This window comes from Balaenoptera musculus, chromosome 20 (assembly GCF_009873245.2).
Source record: "Balaenoptera musculus isolate JJ_BM4_2016_0621 chromosome 20, mBalMus1.pri.v3, whole genome shotgun sequence".
NCBI classification, from domain to species: Eukaryota; Metazoa; Chordata; class Mammalia; order Artiodactyla; family Balaenopteridae; genus Balaenoptera; species Balaenoptera musculus.
In genome coordinates this window covers 26,523,755-26,541,354 of record NC_045804.1, presented here as the reverse complement: position 1 = coordinate 26,541,354, position 17,600 = coordinate 26,523,755, and the positions used below count along the sequence as shown (strand labels likewise).

The 17,600-nt window shown below is 55.6% G+C and overlaps 2 protein-coding genes across 3 annotated transcripts; both read right to left on the bottom strand.

Moving 5' to 3' along the window:
- Positions 1–1,695: 1,695 nt before the first annotated feature.
- On the bottom strand, positions 1,696–16,928 carry LOC118886562 (transcription factor Sp6). Of its 2 annotated transcripts, XR_005017766.1 has the most exons (3): positions 16,705–16,928; positions 12,491–14,538; positions 1,696–3,577 (listed from the first exon to the last, which is right to left on the bottom strand). XR_005017766.1 is itself a non-coding variant. In XM_036836511.1 (2 exons), the coding sequence occupies exon 2, from the start codon at positions 14,478–14,480 to the stop codon at positions 13,362–13,364; it is 1,119 nt and encodes a 372-aa protein (XP_036692406.1). In that variant the 5' UTR covers positions 14,481–14,538; positions 16,368–16,691; the 3' UTR covers positions 13,331–13,361. The 2 variants fall into 2 exon arrangements, 1 of the variants encoding a protein (XP_036692406.1); XM_036836511.1 differs by lacking the exons at positions 1,696–3,577; positions 16,705–16,928 and adding an exon at positions 16,368–16,691 and having other exon boundaries at positions 13,331–14,538.
- Positions 3,569–5,848, bottom strand: LOC118887345 (transcription factor Sp6-like). Its single transcript, XM_036838156.1, is given in 3 exon segments — positions 3,569–5,071; positions 5,074–5,429; positions 5,802–5,848. Coding segments are annotated over 3 exon segments (1,083 nt in total). The 3' UTR covers positions 3,569–4,391.
- Positions 16,929–17,600: the final 672 nt, after the last annotated feature.

The following is a 17,600-nucleotide window of genomic DNA, read 5'->3' as shown; positions in this document are numbered from 1 at the left end:
TTTTAAAGAATGAGAATACTTATCCAAATACCAAATACTATTTGGCGCCTGAGATTCTTTTCAAACCTCCACTGCTCAGATGCTGAGCAGTCAGACTCACAAGGATTAATGGGAGGTGAAGGCTGCTTCTGGTGTGATGTACGGGGTGGGGGTCGGGAGGTTGCCATTGGACGTCATTCCAGAAGCAAACATCAGGACTGTGTGGTGATAAACATGAGTCCCCGAGGTGGCTGGCCTGAAAGCCGGTTCACACCCTGAACTTCCCCAGCTGCCCGCTGGGGGGCAGGAGCGGGCAGAACAGCACAGCCCCAGGCTGCAGTCCCCAGGCTGCAGGTTCCTCGGTCACTTTCCCATTCCCGACTTCACTCACCCACCCTAGAGGGATTCTATTCCCACTTCCCAGGAGAGGAGAGGGTGGCTCAGAGACGCTGCCCAGGGGGCCAGCCCAGGTGTTTTGATTTCCCGAACTCCCTCTCAGCCCCTCCAGGGCTGTCCTGCCAGGGGTGCCAGAACTGAGGGGTCAGAGGTGGCCTCGGGCTCCATTGCGGGGGGCGGGGAGGGGGGGGGTGGGAGTGGCGGCAGCCAGGCAGCATTGCCGTCAGAGCGAGCGAGTGAGAGGCATCAGAGCCCCACCAAAGGCCCCCGATAAGAATGCAGGTCAGCGGGAGGAGCTGCAAGGGGAGGAGGGGCGGTCCCAGCCCTGCCCAGACAGGCCCAGCCGCCCCCACAGCTGCCCTCCTCTCCCTGGGGGCAGCAATGGGGGAGAGCAGGAGAGGACTCGCCAGGCTCCTGGGGTCTTAAGTCCCCCAGAACCAGGAAGACAAAAGGGGAGCCCCAGGGAGCGGGGTGGGCCTGAGGTCACCGTAACACGCCTGTCCCTCCGCCACCCAGGCAGACAGAAACAAACGTTTGGCCCCCTCAACTGGTCTGCTTTCCTCTGTAACCCCTAAATCATTCTGATGCCCCCATTTAAGAAACTTTGTGACCCCAGACTCTCCCAAACAAGTGGTGGAATGGGCCAGCCTGGGTACCAGATTTGGCTCTGAGAAACTGGGTTAGGGTTAGGGTGGGGGGAGATAGGAATCCCACTGGGGTAGATGATAATTTTGGCCAAGATGTAGGATGGAAAGGTGAAAGAACGTAATAACCTACTCTGCCCCCTTGGAGCCAAAAACTGATCCTCTGTCAACTTTCCTAGGTTTGGGGCTCTGGAGCCATGAGGCTTTTACTCATCTGACGTGTGTTCGGCACCAACTGTGCACCAGGCGTTTGAGCAGCCTGGGAAGGTGTGCATTTGTGCATATCCGGGGGTGCCCGATGGGTCCAGTGAGGAACTTCTGTGCACACCGTGGTTGTGCAGCTGCGGCAGGTCTCTAGCTGGGAGTTGCACTAGGAACCTTTCCCTCATGCTTTTCAGCTGGGCGGGAGCCCATCAGATATCTCGGCTGCCTTTCATCACCTTGTCCCTGATAGGGATCATCCTGGGTGAAGAAATCGCTGTCAGTCACCCCCACCTCTCTCAGAGCCAGAAGGCCTGACTGACAGGCACACACCCACGGGGGTGGGGTGAGGGGGCCAAGGGGCTGGCCATCTCTGGGAAGGCAGGGAACCGGCATTCTTGGCAGGGGAGGCGAAAGAGGGGGCTTCCATGTGGAAGAGGAAGGAAATATCTAGAACCTTTGCATCTCCACAGGAGAAGACCAGGGAGGGACAGTCAGCCCAGCTATCAACCCCGAGGGAGCGCCACCCTCCTTCTGCATCAACAACCTCCGGGCAGGATCAGACCCTTCAACAATCAGCTCAGCTCTGCCCCCAAACAAAGGGAGGTGAGGCTGCCCAGGGCTGCAGGATCAAAGAGAAGTGTCCACCCCACCCTGCAGCCAGCCTGGTCCTTGCTGCTGAGAGACCATGAGTCAAAAAGGAAACCGGAGCTGGAAGACAAATGAAGCAGTGGTGTGGTTGATGACTTTATTATGGCATAAAAAACACAGGCTGCTTCTTCCTCCTCCTCCCCCCCGCACCCCAAAATGGGTTCACAGCACTTAAAGAAAAAAAATCCTACATTTCTCCTCTAGGCGGCTGCCTAGAAGGGGGCAGACAGCCAAGCAACCTAGATCTATTAAAAGAGGGGAGCAAAAGAAAACCTATCCAAAGCCCTCACCAGCACACCTTAGAGCTCGGGGCCTCCGTGGGGGGAATATCCGTGCTGTCCTCTCCCCAACGCACATTTGGGAGTTCCCCTGAGGACGGTCACTGGGAAAGGCTGTCCTAGTGGCAAAGGGAGAGGTGGCTGGTTTCCTCAGCTGGAGGAAAGCGGCATCTCACACCCACAGCGCCCTCCCTCTCTCCCCCTCATCCACCTGGCCAGGCAACCTGCAGGCACTGCCAACTCTCTTCTGCCCCCAGCCCTCTCAGCAAGGAAAGGGACCTCTGGTCGGATTAGCAGGAGGTAGGGGAAGAGGGAGCATAAAGAAAGGACATTACTTCTTAACCTACCCCAGGCCCATGCGTCCTTCAGGGAGAGTCACCCCATCCCTCTTAAGAAGGGCTCTCTGCTACACAAACATATTCCCACCCAGATCCCAGCCCCACTTCCCAACAGCACCCACTCCTTGGACTGATATCCCCAAGGAAGGAAGAGATGCTGTGAGCCTAGGCTCCAGGACCTCGGCTGGGGTGAACAAGGTGGGGTCTCCCTGGCTGGAGACCCCAGGCTCAGTAGAGAAACACACACACACAGAGAAACACACACATGCATAGGTACACACAACATGAACACACATGTCCTAATATTAAATAAAATACCCTTTGCTTATAACTTAAAAAATCAATACACAACTAATCCTTGCACAGGGCTCTGGGTGGAGAAAGAAAGGCAGGGAAACGGGAGGTCGGGGGGAATCTTAAGGCCGCTACCTGGAGCCTGGGAAAGCCCACTAGCTCCAGGCTCCTGCGGCCTGTCAGACCCTGCCCCCATCAGCTTTTTTCCTTTTGCCTGGCTCAGCCTCTTCTGGCTTCACCCCTCCCCACGTTCCCCACTCCAGGATCACCATCAGGACGTATTTCTAGCATCTAAAGAAGGGAACAGGGACAGCTTCCTGGACATCACCTCAGAAGGCAGGCCCCTTCCAGTGACAGGACCACTTCCTCATATGGAAGGGGAGCCCCACAAGAGATGAGATGGGGAGGAGCCTCCTAACACACTCTACAGGAGGGGCAAGGCTTGTAGGCAGCACGAAAGGGGAGGGTCGAGCTGAAGAAAGAGTGGGGCTTAGCTTCTCTGCAAGCAGATGGCCAGGCAGGGACAGAGTCCTCCACTCTGAGCAGGAACCGCTGGAGGTCCCTCTGCTGGGACACCCCCACCTACCCTCACCCAACCGAGGTAACCCGCTTCCTTCCATCCCTCAGGGGAGGGCAAAGGCCAGGCACCAAGGGTGAGGAACTACATCAGTTCTGGAGCAAGGGCTCTTGGCTGCCTTGAAGGCCTGCCTGGGCTGACAGATGAGAGTGGACTACTGAACTTTACTTTTATAAAGACCAAGAGCTAAGGACTGAATCAGAGTTAGAGAGGGAGGGGCTTACTTCCACTCCCTGACCAAATCCCTTTCTCTCATTTTAGAGGAAGACTTCCTTGCTCAACCTCCACATCTGGCTCCCTCCTCCACCCCACAGTTCTGGCTGGAAGCTGTCGCCCATTCTGGCCCTCTTCCCTTCTTCCCTCGTGGCTCCATCACACTGGGTCTGGAAGGCTTAATAAGGAGGCACATCAGAGACATTATTTCTGCGGTGACAACCCTCCCAGGCCAGATAGAAACTCCTCCCTTAGGGGGACCCCCAGCCTCTGCTACCCCATCTCAGCGCTCCCTCCGGAAACCCCGGGGTAAAGCACTCTAAGGGGGATGAAAGGGACCCGGGCCGCAGCGCGGCTCCAGAGGCCCTTTTATGTCCGGGTTCCCAGGCGCTAACGACGTGTCCAGACAGCTACCCCCAGCGCCCGGGGCGGCCCCACTCCTCTCTGCTCCGGGGACGCGCCGTATCCTCCAACCTATCCCCTCGGCCCTCCAGCCGCCGTAGGGGTAGTCCACCCCAACCCCCCAGCCCCCCAGCCCAGGGGCGTGAAGTGAAAGAGCGAGGAAGGGGAGAACTGATGGGCATGCGCAGCTCCTCCCCGCCCAGTCAAACGCCTCTGTCCTGTCCAGCCCCAGAGACTAAGAGACCCCTAGCGACCCGGCTCCCTGACCCCCGCACCACTTTCCCTCCCTCTCCATAAATAACCACCTTCTCTTACTCAAGCCACCCCCCTCCCCCAGGGAATCAGGCCAGAGGGCTCTCTTCTGATGGCCCGAGGGGAGACCAACGGGGAGGCGGGACGGGGAGGCGGGACGAGGAGCTCAGTTGCAGGGAGCCGCGCTGCCCTCGGCCTCGCGCTTGCCTTTGCCCCCGGGGGGCTCCGCTCCGCCGGCCTTGCCCTCTCCCGCCGCCGCCCCGGCAGCCTCCTCTTTGGCGCCCTCGTGGGTTTTCATGTGTTTGGCCAGGTGGCCGCTGCGCATGAAGACTCGGCTGCAGACTGCGCAGGGGAACTTCTTGGTGCCGGTGTGGGTCTGGAGGCGGCGCTGCAGCTCGTCGGAGCGCGTGAAGCGCTTGCCGCAGAAGAGCCAGTTGCACACGAAGGGGCGGTCGCCGCTGTGCCAGCGCAGGTGTGCCTTCAGGTGCGATGTCTTGGCGTAGGCTTTCCCACAGCCCGGGATGTGGCAATTGTGCAAATGCTTCTTCTTGCCCCCATCGGGCCCGCGCGGAGCCCCCAGTCGCTCCGCCTCCAGGCAGTTGGGGCAGCGGCACACGGTCTGGCCTGAGCTGCGGGGCACTGACCGCCAGGAGCCTTTGGGCCGGGCCGCCCCATCCAGACTGGTATCCAGCCCCTGGGATTCCGGGGCGGCTGCTTCCAAGGCCTTCGCCCCGTCGGGAGACCCGAGGAGGTGCTGCCCTCCGGCGGCTGGGAGGAGGTGGTGCGGGTGCGGGTGTGGGTGGGGCGGCTGGGCACAAAGCTGGTGGTCTCCGACGTAGCCCCCAAGCCAGCCTGAAGCGCCCCGGGGTGGCCAGGTGAGGTCAGCGCGCCCTGAGGGTGGGGGAGGTCCATCCAGCTGGTACCCGGATGAAGGTCCCACCACGAGCCATCCTCGGTGCCTGGGTGTGTCGGCCGGAACCACGATTCGTAATGGTGTGACACGTCCGGCTGCAGGAGCTTGGAAAAGGGTCCCGGGGCCAAGGGACTGTCGCTTTCCAGGTCCTCGCAGGTTACCCGAGAGGAGTAACAGTGGGCATGGCACTCAGTGAATGTTTTTTGAATGAATGCATTAATTTTTAAACTGATTGATTGATTGATTGATTGATTGGTTTCCACAATGTATTTTCCTGTGTTGCCTACATAACTATAGTGAAACTCTGATTCTTATATGGAACTCTTGGTGTTATGGGATGTTTAGGAAAGGCGGTGAGTTTAAGACGTTGTATTGACGCTACTAAAACCTCCTGGTGAAGGGACCTCATGAGCCTGCTCTCCGGTGTGCTGGCAAAAGAAAAACTGACCCTCGGTGCTCTCTCCCCAAGGTAGGCATCAGCACACTAACAAGGGAAAGGAAGGAGGCCGCTAAAGATAGGCATCTGCAGGAATTGCTAATCCAGCTCCAGACACAGCCTCAACACCTTCATTAACCCAAAATGAACTGTGTGAAACTGGATTTCTGAACCACAAGACAGGTAAGGGAGTCTTTTCCAAAGCCAGGTGTAGAAGAGCTCTTTACCTTGAGTCTAAAATCGCCTTCGGGCCATTGAACGTACCCACTCTCATTTGCTTGTGTCGTGAGAAATCACAGAATTTTTGAGCTGAAGGGGTGTAAAACCCACACTTCTTACTGAAGAGTAGTCAGCAGAGAAAGTATATTGAATTAGGCTACAGCAATGTATTTTCTTTATATTTCTCACACGACAGCTGAACACAAACAACGTCTTTTTCCATACCTCAAAGCTTCCTATTGGCCACAGATAATTCACTTCAGAGATATATGCTTTTTGAAAAATAATGTGCTGGGTGGCTGGGGAGAGCCCTGTGGTGGGTGTTCAGGAATTCTTTCTGCTTTACCATTTAAAAGAGCTAATAATGGTTGGGGAAGCACCCACACCTTTTGCTCCCTGAAGAATTCGGTGCTAAACTTAGTTCTTTGCTGCTCTGTGTGGCATACATTTTAAGCAGTTAGGAACTTTGCACATGAGCAGGAATCAAAGTGAAATTCAAAAGTGGAACTTCATGGACCATTCGCATATTGGGGAGGCATCAGTGGGATTCCGTGACAATGCTAATTTGAGTGTTTTTGCTTGGTGCCTTTTATTGCCCGTGCCAAAGATCAGTACTATGGAAAGCAGAGCGATTCATATATATGAGTTAAACAAGTCTCTTGGCCTCTTTGTACCTTAGTTTCCTCATTTGAAAAAAAAAATAAATGGCTCTCAGGACATACTTTCCAGAATTCATACTGGGCTTACACCCAGCTAACCAAGAACTGCATGATGTTTTTACACACAGTTTTTTACATGCATTCATCTTCTATTTCACTTACAACTTGTGTAAAAACTGCATTCCATGCCAGGCCTGAAACGTTCCAAAGCTCAGTTCTGTGAGTAAATTGCAACCAAGATTTCTACAAAAAAAGACACAAGCAAAAGAAGAATAAAAATATATATTCTCTCAGAGCATTTATCCTTTGGCAATAATTCTAATTTATATATGATGAAACATAACAACACTACTCCCTCCGTACGCTAAAGAAATCTCACTGTGGAGGATATTATGATTTATACTTTCATGATTATATATGCGGTGCATTAGATACAAAATAGTAAATGCTCATTAAATACTTGTGTTAAGTGATCTTTATTTCTCTAGAAAGGCAGCACTATTGACATTTTGGGCTGGATAATTCTTTGCTGTGGGAGGCTCTCCTGTACACTGTTGGATGTTTAGGAGCATCTCTGGCCTCTGTCCACTAGATGCCAGTAGCATATACAGTTCTGACAAGCAAACATGTCTCCAGACGCTACCAAATGTCACCTGCGTGCAAAATCACCCTGGTTGAGAGCCACTGCTCTATAATGATTCACTCTGATCGGTGTAATAATTCTCACACTAATCTTTGCTAGAGACAAAAAGGATTTGCTACAAAATTTTAGTAGTAATTTTAATCATATTTCCAAAGGAGTAGCAAATTAATTTTATAAAAAATCAAGCTTTACAAAAATTCCAAATATAATGAAGTTATATTTGTAACTTAGATAAACTGCAAAAAAGGTAGTGGTTCAAACGTACGTCTTTCGATAGACTGTATTTTACTGCAGGATAAATCTCTAGGAAAAGGAAAAGGAAAATATTGCCTCAATTAGCTATTAGATATCTAATCAGTAGGAATAACTAGTAGAGGTTAGAATGATAATAATAAATAAGAAGCTTTGGTCTAAACTCCAAACCTTAGGAGTTATTATTTGGACCTTCCAGAGCCCCTAGCCCTGCCTTCACCTCTCTTAAGAGTCTCACCTTCAGGATCTTCATAAATTAAATATACAACTATAGATCTTGACAGAGTTTGGAGGTAATCTTTCCTGAGAGCAGAAGCATTGATTAGATTCCACCTTTTGTGGTCTCATCAAATTCTAGATTATGAGCTCAAAGTTTTTATCTCTATATATCATTATAATTTCTAATATTAAAAGGAATATTCTTATATTTACACACTTCCCAGTAGAGTTCTGTTTTTCTAGGCCAATTCATTACCAGAAGAAATAAAAGATACCCTTTCACACAACTTGAAAGGAAGTTACTCCTCTCATTAATATGTAACTTTAATTCAGTACTACACTTTCTATCATATTGACTTTTATTCGAAAATACCTACTCTTGACTATAGCTGACTATCTTATTTCCATTGATTCCAGCTTAGTCTCTCATTTCACCTGGATGGGTATAACTGTCTTCTGACTGGTGTTTCCATCTCTACCCTCTCCCTTTCTAAGCCATCCTCCACGCGATCACCAGATTAACTCTCCGGGAGTGGTCTTCAAATACCAGCATCACTTGTGAACTTCTTGAAGATACAAATACTCAGCCCTACTCTAGACCTCCGGAATCAGTAACCATGGGAGTGGAGCTTGTGTTTTCACAAGCCCTCCAAGTGGTTGGTTCTGTTGCAGGCTAAAGCTTGTCCTAAAGCACTGCTGTGGTAACATGGTAGCTTGGCATGTTATCCTTGGCTTGGCCTCCAAAGCCCTAGATGATCTGGCTCTAATCTCCTACTCTTCCCACTTGTACTCTACAGGTACTCAGAGCATTTTTCCTGTGTTTTGCCTTTCTCCCACTTTCCTGTTGCAAGCTTATTCTTCCCAAGATGTCCGTCATTGATACCCAATGGCCCTTCCAGGTCCCGTTTAAACAGCATTGCTCTAGTAACATCTTCCCTGATCCAACCTGAAGTCTTTTTTCCCCCTTTTGTGCTCCAATACCAACTTATAGCTCTCATTGCCCATATTCATTTCTTTCTTTAAATATAGCTGTTTTTGCAACCCATTTCCTCTGAGCATAAACTCCTTCAAAGTATGGACTAGATCCTGCTTATGTGCATCGTCTATCATGTTGAAAGCCAACGCGTGGACATAAAGCAAACTCAAATATCTATAAAATCAACAAATAGCTGGGGAGTGGATAGAAGGAGGGAACGACTGTTTTAAAAGAAAGGTAGTTTTATGACTTCATGGTGCCTCCACAGCACTTTGTCATTATGGTTTGAGCTTATATGTTTATTTTCCCTGTGAGATCATGAGTTGCTAAAAGGAGTCCTGCCTGTCTTACCCATCTTTGTGTTTACAACACTAGGCATAGTGCTGATTAGCATATTCTTTTTTCGCTTTTTTATTGATTGGCATTTTTTTTTAAAGAATGAGAATACTTATCCAAATACCAAATACTATTTGGCGCCTGAGATTCTTTTCAAACCTCCACTGCTCAGATGCTGAGCAGTCAGACTCACAAGGATTAATGGGAGGTGAAGGCTGCTTCTGGTGTGATGTACGGGGTGGGGGTCGGGAGGTTGCCATTGGACGTCATTCCAGAAGCAAACATCAGGACTGTGTGGTGATAAACATGAGTCCCCGAGGTGGCTGGCCTGAAAGCCGGTTCACACCCTGAACTTCCCCAGCTGCCCGCTGGGGGGCAGGAGCGGGCAGAACAGCACAGCCCCAGGCTGCAGTCCCCAGGCTGCAGGTTCCTCGGTCACTTTCCCATTCCCGACTTCACTCACCCACCCTAGAGGGATTCTATTCCCACTTCCCAGGAGAGGAGAGGGTGGCTCAGAGACGCTGCCCAGGGGGCCAGCCCAGGTGTTTTGATTTCCCGAACTCCCTCTCAGCCCCTCCAGGGCTGTCCTGCCAGGGGTGCCAGAACTGAGGGGTCAGAGGTGGCCTCGGGCTCCATTGCGGGGGGCGGGGAGGGGGGGGGTGGGAGTGGCGGCAGCCAGGCAGCATTGCCGTCAGAGCGAGCGAGTGAGAGGCATCAGAGCCCCACCAAAGGCCCCCGATAAGAATGCAGGTCAGCGGGAGGAGCTGCAAGGGGAGGAGGGGCGGTCCCAGCCCTGCCCAGACAGGCCCAGCCGCCCCCACAGCTGCCCTCCTCTCCCTGGGGGCAGCAATGGGGGAGAGCAGGAGAGGACTCGCCAGGCTCCTGGGGTCTTAAGTCCCCCAGAACCAGGAAGACAAAAGGGGAGCCCCAGGGAGCGGGGTGGGCCTGAGGTCACCGTAACACGCCTGTCCCTCCGCCACCCAGGCAGACAGAAACAAACGTTTGGCCCCCTCAACTGGTCTGCTTTCCTCTGTAACCCCTAAATCATTCTGATGCCCCCATTTAAGAAACTTTGTGACCCCAGACTCTCCCAAACAAGTGGTGGAATGGGCCAGCCTGGGTACCAGATTTGGCTCTGAGAAACTGGGTTAGGGTTAGGGTGGGGGGAGATAGGAATCCCACTGGGGTAGATGATAATTTTGGCCAAGATGTAGGATGGAAAGGTGAAAGAACGTAATAACCTACTCTGCCCCCTTGGAGCCAAAAACTGATCCTCTGTCAACTTTCCTAGGTTTGGGGCTCTGGAGCCATGAGGCTTTTACTCATCTGACGTGTGTTCGGCACCAACTGTGCACCAGGCGTTTGAGCAGCCTGGGAAGGTGTGCATTTGTGCATATCCGGGGGTGCCCGATGGGTCCAGTGAGGAACTTCTGTGCACACCGTGGTTGTGCAGCTGCGGCAGGTCTCTAGCTGGGAGTTGCACTAGGAACCTTTCCCTCATGCTTTTCAGCTGGGCGGGAGCCCATCAGATATCTCGGCTGCCTTTCATCACCTTGTCCCTGATAGGGATCATCCTGGGTGAAGAAATCGCTGTCAGTCACCCCCACCTCTCTCAGAGCCAGAAGGCCTGACTGACAGGCACACACCCACGGGGGTGGGGTGAGGGGGCCAAGGGGCTGGCCATCTCTGGGAAGGCAGGGAACCGGCATTCTTGGCAGGGGAGGCGAAAGAGGGGGCTTCCATGTGGAAGAGGAAGGAAATATCTAGAACCTTTGCATCTCCACAGGAGAAGACCAGGGAGGGACAGTCAGCCCAGCTATCAACCCCGAGGGAGCGCCACCCTCCTTCTGCATCAACAACCTCCGGGCAGGATCAGACCCTTCAACAATCAGCTCAGCTCTGCCCCCAAACAAAGGGAGGTGAGGCTGCCCAGGGCTGCAGGATCAAAGAGAAGTGTCCACCCCACCCTGCAGCCAGCCTGGTCCTTGCTGCTGAGAGACCATGAGTCAAAAAGGAAACCGGAGCTGGAAGACAAATGAAGCAGTGGTGTGGTTGATGACTTTATTATGGCATAAAAAACACAGGCTGCTTCTTCCTCCTCCTCCCCCCCCCCCCCAAAATGGGTTCACAGCACTTAAAGAAAAAAAATCCTACATTTCTCCTCTAGGCGGCTGCCTAGAAGGGGGCAGACAGCCAAGCAACCTAGATCTATAAAAGAGGGGAGCAAAAGAAAACCTATCCAAAGCCCTCACCAGCACACCTTAGAGCTCGGGGCCTCCGTGGGGGGAATATCCGTGCTGTCCTCTCCCCAACGCACATTTGGGAGTTCCCCTGAGGACGGTCACTGGGAAAGGCTGTCCTAGTGGCAAAGGGAGAGGTGGCTGGTTTCCTCAGCTGGAGGAAAGCGGCATCTCACACCCACAGCGCCCTCCCTCTCTCCCCCTCATCCACCTGGCCAGGCAACCTGCAGGCACTGCCAACTCTCTTCTGCCCCCAGCCCTCTCAGCAAGGAAAGGGACCTCTGGTCGGATTAGCAGGAGGTAGGGGAAGAGGGAGCATAAAGAAAGGACATTACTTCTTAACCTACCCCAGGCCCATGCGTCCTTCAGGGAGAGTCACCCCATCCCTCTTAAGAAGGGCTCTCTGCTACACAAACATATTCCCACCCAGATCCCAGCCCCACTTCCCAACAGCACCCACTCCTTGGACTGATATCCCCAAGGAAGGAAGAGATGCTGTGGGCCTAGGCTCCAGGACCTCGGCTGGGGTGAACAAGGTGGGGTCTCCCTGGCTGGAGACCCCAGGCTCAGTAGAGAAACACACACACACAGAGAAACACACACATGCATAGGTACACACAACATGAACACACATGTCCTAATATTAAATAAAATACCCTTTGCTTATAACTTAAAAAATCAATACACAACTAATCCTTGCACAGGGCTCTGGGTGGAGAAAGAAAGGCAGGGAAACGGGAGGTCGGGGGGAATCTTAAGGCCGCTACCTGGAGCCTGGGAAAGCCCACTAGCTCCAGGCTCCTGCGGCCTGTCAGACCCTGCCCCCATCAGCTTTTTTCCTTTTGCCTGGCTCAGCCTCTTCTGGCTTCACCCCTCCCCACGTTCCCCACTCCAGGATCACCATCAGGACGTATTTCTAGCATCTAAAGAAGGGAACAGGGACAGCTTCCTGGACATCACCTCAGAAGGCAGGCCCCTTCCAGTGACAGGACCACTTCCTCATATGGAAGGGGAGCCCCACAAGAGATGAGATGGGGAGGAGCCTCCTAACACACTCTACAGGAGGGGCAAGGCTTGTAGGCAGCACGAAAGGGGAGGGTCGAGCTGAAGAAAGAGTGGGGCTTAGCTTCTCTGCAAGCAGATGGCCAGGCAGGGACAGAGTCCTCCACTCTGAGCAGGAACCGCTGGAGGTCCCTCTGCTGGGACACCCCCACCTACCCTCACCCAACCGAGGTAACCCGCTTCCTTCCATCCCTCAGGGGAGGGCAAAGGCCAGGCACCAAGGGTGAGGAACTACATCAGTTCTGGAGCAAGGGCTCTTGGCTGCCTTGAAGGCCTGCCTGGGCTGACAGATGAGAGTGGACTACTGAACTTTACTTTTATAAAGACCAAGAGCTAAGGACTGAATCAGAGTTAGAGAGGGAGGGGCTTACTTCCACTCCCTGACCAAATCCCTTTCTCTCATTTTAGAGGAAGACTTCCTTGCTCAACCTCCACATCTGGCTCCCTCCTCCACCCCACAGTTCTGGCTGGAAGCTGTCGCCCATTCTGGCCCTCTTCCCTTCTTCCCTCGTGGCTCCATCACACTGGGTCTGGAAGGCTTAATAAGGAGGCACATCAGAGACATTATTTCTGCGGTGACAACCCTCCCAGGCCAGATAGAAACTCCTCCCTTAGGGGGACCCCCAGCCTCTGCTACCCCATCTCAGCGCTCCCTCCGGAAACCCCGGGGTAAAGCACTCTAAGGGGGATGAAAGGGACCCGGGCCGCAGCGCGGCTCCAGAGGCCCTTTTATGTCCGGGTTCCCAGGCGCTAACGACGTGTCCAGACAGCTACCCCCAGCGCCCGGGGCGGCCCCACTCCTCTCTGCTCCGGGGACGCGCCGTATCCTCCAACCTATCCCCTCGGCCCTCCAGCCGCCGTAGGGGTAGTCCACCCCAACCCCCCAGCCCCCCAGCCCAGGGGCGTGAAGTGAAAGAGCGAGGAAGGGGAGAACTGATGGGCATGCGCAGCTCCTCCCCGCCCAGTCAAACGCCTCTGTCCTGTCCAGCCCCAGAGACTAAGAGACCCCTAGCGACCCGGCTCCCTGACCCCCGCACCACTTTCCCTCCCTCTCCATAAATAACCACCTTCTCTTACTCAAGCCACCCCCCCCCCACAAGGGCATCAGGCCAGAAGGCTCTCTTCTGATGGTCCCAGGGGAGACCAACGGGGAGGCGGGACGGGGAGGCGGGACGAGGAGCTCAGTTGCAGGGAGCCGCGCTGCCCTCGGCCTCGCGCTTGCCTTTGCCCCCGGGGGGCTCCGCTCCGCCGGCCTTGCCCTCTCCCGCCGCCGCCCCGGCAGCCTCCTCTTTGGCGCCCTCGTGGGTTTTCATGTGTTTGGCCAGGTGGTCGCTGCGCATGAAGACTCGGCTGCAGACTGCGCAGGGGAACTTCTTGGTGCCGGTGTGGGTTTGGAGGTGGCGCTGCAGCTCGTCGGAGCGCGTGAAGCGCTTGCCGCAGAAGAGCCAGTTGCACACGAAGGGGCGGTCGCCGCTGTGCCAGCGCAGGTGTGCCTTCAGGTGCGATGTCTTGGCGTAGGCTTTCCCACAGCCCGGGATGTGGCAATTGTGCAAATGCTTCTTCTTGCCCCCATCGGGCCCGCACGGAGCCCCCAGTCGCTCCGCCTCCAGGCAGTTGGGGCAGCGGCACACGGTCTGGCCTGAGCTGCGGGGCACTGACCGCCGGGAGCCTTTGGGCCGGGCCGCCCCATCCAGACTGGATTCCGGGGCGGCTGCTTCCAAGGCCTTCGCCCCGTCGGGAGACCCGAGGAGGTGCTGCCCTCCGGCGGCTGGGAGGAGGTGGTGCGGGTGCGGGTGTGGGTGGGGCGGCTGGGCACAAAGCTGGTGGTCTCCGACGTAGCCCCCCAAGCCAGCCTGAAGCGCCCCGGGGTGGCCAGGTGAGGTCAGCGCGCCCTGAGGGTGGGGGAGGTCCATCCAGCTGGTACCCGGATGAAGGTCCCACCACGAGCCATCCTCGGTGCCTGGGTGTGTCGGCCGGAACCACGATTCGTAATGGTGTGACACGTCCGGCTGCAGGAGCTTGGAAAAGGGTCCCGGGGCCAAGGGACTGTCGCTTTCCAGGTCCTCGCAAGTTACCCGAGAGGAGGCCCCCGGCAGGTCATAGCCCTGTGAGAAGTCCACCTCTGGGCCCAGCGGCAGGCTCTGCAGCTCTCCAGGTTGCAGAGAGGAGGGGTAGTCCCCGGCCTCAGGGCTCGTGTGGCCCTGGTATGTTTGGAGAGGCTGCACGTCGAGGCGCGGCGGGGAGGCGGGAGGCGCGTCCGAGTGCTGGCTGCCCAGAGAGCCACAGACGGCGGTTAGCATTGCCGGGATCCGGGGTGGGGTGGGGGACAGGGATGGTCAAGGGCACCTCAGGTGGGTCCTAAAGGAAGCAAAGATGAGGTAAAGTAAGGAAAGTAACCATCTCATTTTCCGTCCTAGCCCAGTTCCCTTCCCTGTCAAATGCTTCTTTCTCATATCCAGGTGAAAATGAGGAAGGCATGTCTGGGTGGGGACTAAAGATCAGTTAAGAGAACTTGGGAGTGCTAGGAAGGGTTTGAGGGTGTGAGGTGCAGAGGATGATGGAAGTCTACCTTCCCCTAGGTTATCCCTCCTATAGGACCCAGCTCATCCTGGAACTTGGGCTGGTCCCAGGCAAGTAGGTCAGTCGGATACAACTAGAGTACAGTGCTGGAACCATTGTAGCTGCCCAGCCCAGTGGGAGGGGCAGTGGCATTGCCCCATAACCCCTGCCCCCATGCCCGCCCACCCGCAGATCTGCTGCCAGCCCAAATGGAGAATCTAGGCCCATCTCAGCTTCCCCAGTTTAACTCATGACACAGTTGGGGAGAGGGAGGTGGTCTAACCCAAAGCTTAAAGTGACCTGACTTCCCGAAGCCCAAAGCAGGTTCTGAGGTTTTGGAAAAAGAGCTCTCCTTCCATCCCTGAGGCATGCTCAGTGAAGAAGAGCATTTCACTGCTCTACATCACTCACCCCAGCTCCCTGCCTGGCTGGGTTGCCTCAGCCCCACCAAACCCACTCCCATGCCCCTTTCCCTCTGGCAAGGACTTCACCTCCCTGGGGTGCAACTGCAGTGCCAGTTTCCAGAAGACTTCTCCCCACCAGAGAAATTAAGCCCCCCTCCCTGTCCTGACCTACACCAGTGCCCAGCCAGCTTTCTGGCTGCTACCCCTGCCCTCCTCCAATCTAGAGGAGACCAGATGTGAAGCTCGGAGGGGTCAGCCAGAGAAGAGCTTACCAGCACGCTCAGGAAGATAAAATTGCCACCCCCTTAAGGGATTCAGGGACAGAGTGGGGGAAGCAACAGGAAAAGCAGAATCACACAGAAATTAAGAGGAAGAATTACCCAAAGAGATTATATAGGGGGTGCATTCTAGGCCTGGATCATTTTTAGGAGCTCTCCAGATGATTCTAACATGCAGCCAAGTGTTGAGAACTACTGCTCCAGGCCAGTTCTCTTATTTTAGAGAAGAGAAAACTGAGACCATATTTGGAGAAGTCACTTGAAAAAAAATTTATTCATTCAGTCAGTAAATATGTACTGTATATACCTCTGTGAACCAGAGGTATATACAGTATATTCCTGGTCTGTTTCTCTTTCCCTAAACCACTGGGAACCTAAAGAACCCCCCACCCCTCTCTGGACCACATACCTGTCGCTTGAAATTCCCCCTCATCTCACCACCTCTCCCTAAGGTCTGGGAGCCCTGCCTGATGCCTGGAGTATGTGAGTTTGGGTGCCTGAGCCTTCTCTGATGATGGGGGAGGAGACGCAGTGGTTTAGGGCAAGGACTTTTCCTTCCTAAATCAGGATTCGGATGACCCTACCCCCCTTCTGCTTCTGGGACCAGGGAGGTCGCCCTGGTGGTCTGGGAGAGGGAGGGAGAGGGGGATTGGGGCGCCTACTCAGGCTCCTGCTGCCTCACCACAAGAAAGGAACAGGGTGAAGCGGCAGGAATGGAGCCTCAGGCCCAGGCGGGGCAGCCCAGCAGGGGCTGGGCGGGAGCAGTGAGGCCTGGGACCCTAATAGCTTTTGGCGCCTGGGAACGGCCCCAGGGGTTGGGGGCGGGGGGGAGGCTAATGATCCAGGCTCCAGAGTGGCCTCTCCCGCCGCATGGCCAGGGAGCCCAATCCTGGGATGCACTAGCCTGCTACCGAGATCTCGGGAAGGGAGACAGCCGGGCGCGTACCCCTGCTTGTCGCTCCCCAAGGCGGGAAGGCTGGTAGAGACACCTTCCTTCCCCCTTCCGCCGGCTGCCTCTCCCATCACCGGTGCTCAGGTGGTCAGGACTTCCGTACTCCCGGTCCTCAAGGTTCCAATCCTCCAGTTGTCCCAGTCGCTCCAGTTTCCCCAGTCTCCAGCCTCGCCCGTCCGCCCCGTTTTCACTCCGCCGGGGCTTTAAGCCCCTCGGATTCTTTAAGACCACCTCCCCCGAGGCTAGAGGAGGCTGTGGCGCGTTCCGGGCGCGTCTTTCAGAGACGATCCCCGATGCGCGCACCCCTCGCCGCCCTGACCCGGGCTCCTACCTCGAGGCTGCGCTCGGGCGCCTGGCACGGCAGGCTGGCGCCCTCCCGACGGGCGCTCCTGGGCCTCGCGCGCCGGCGGGCTGTCCAGCGGCGAGGGGCAGGAGCCGAGGGCGAGAGGGGGCCGCAACAAGACCCGGCGGCTGGCGGCGGAGGAGGGGCGGAGAGAGGCGGCGGGCGGGCGGAGGGCGGGCGGGAGCCGGCGAGCGAGCGAGCGAGGACAGCTCCGCCCGTGACTCACCGCGCTCTCTGCCTTCATCCTCGGCCCTGCGCTCCTTTTTCCCGAATTCGCGGCCCCGCCCACCTCACCTGTGGCCGCCTTTAACCCTTGCGGGCTCTGCCGGACCAGAGGCCGAGCCGGGCCGGGCCAGCGGGGAGGGGGCGGGCGGAGGGAATCGCTATCTATGTGGCACCCTGCTCCCTCCCTCGCTCCTCCCTGGCCCCTGCACTGCTGGGGCGAGGGGCCTGGGCAGAGTGTTTCCCAGGTTCTGGGGCCCGCCCCATCGAGTGGAAAACTGCCCTCGAGCTGTCTCGGTTTGGCGGGCACTCAGGACTCTGACCCTGCGGGAATGCAGGAGGGGGCGGGTCCTTCGGGTGATACCGAGTCACCCTAGGGCGCCGTTTGCCTCCACGGCCCTCCACCCACCCGCCCCAGTCGGGCAGCGCTGCCCCAGAACTGAGAGGAAAGAAGGAAACAGGATTGAGCGCCAAGGATGTGTCCGGTCTACCCCCAGACCTGGGCCGTGAGAAGTAGGTCTTGGCCGCTGCCCTCCTTCACCATTCCTCCCGCCGCTTCTTTCCACCACCAGCACCTTCCGCGGTCCTTTGCTCTCTCTTCTTGCAGCCCGGCTCTCTTTCTCCGGCCACTCACCTTTTTTCGAGTAACCTCCTCCTCTCCT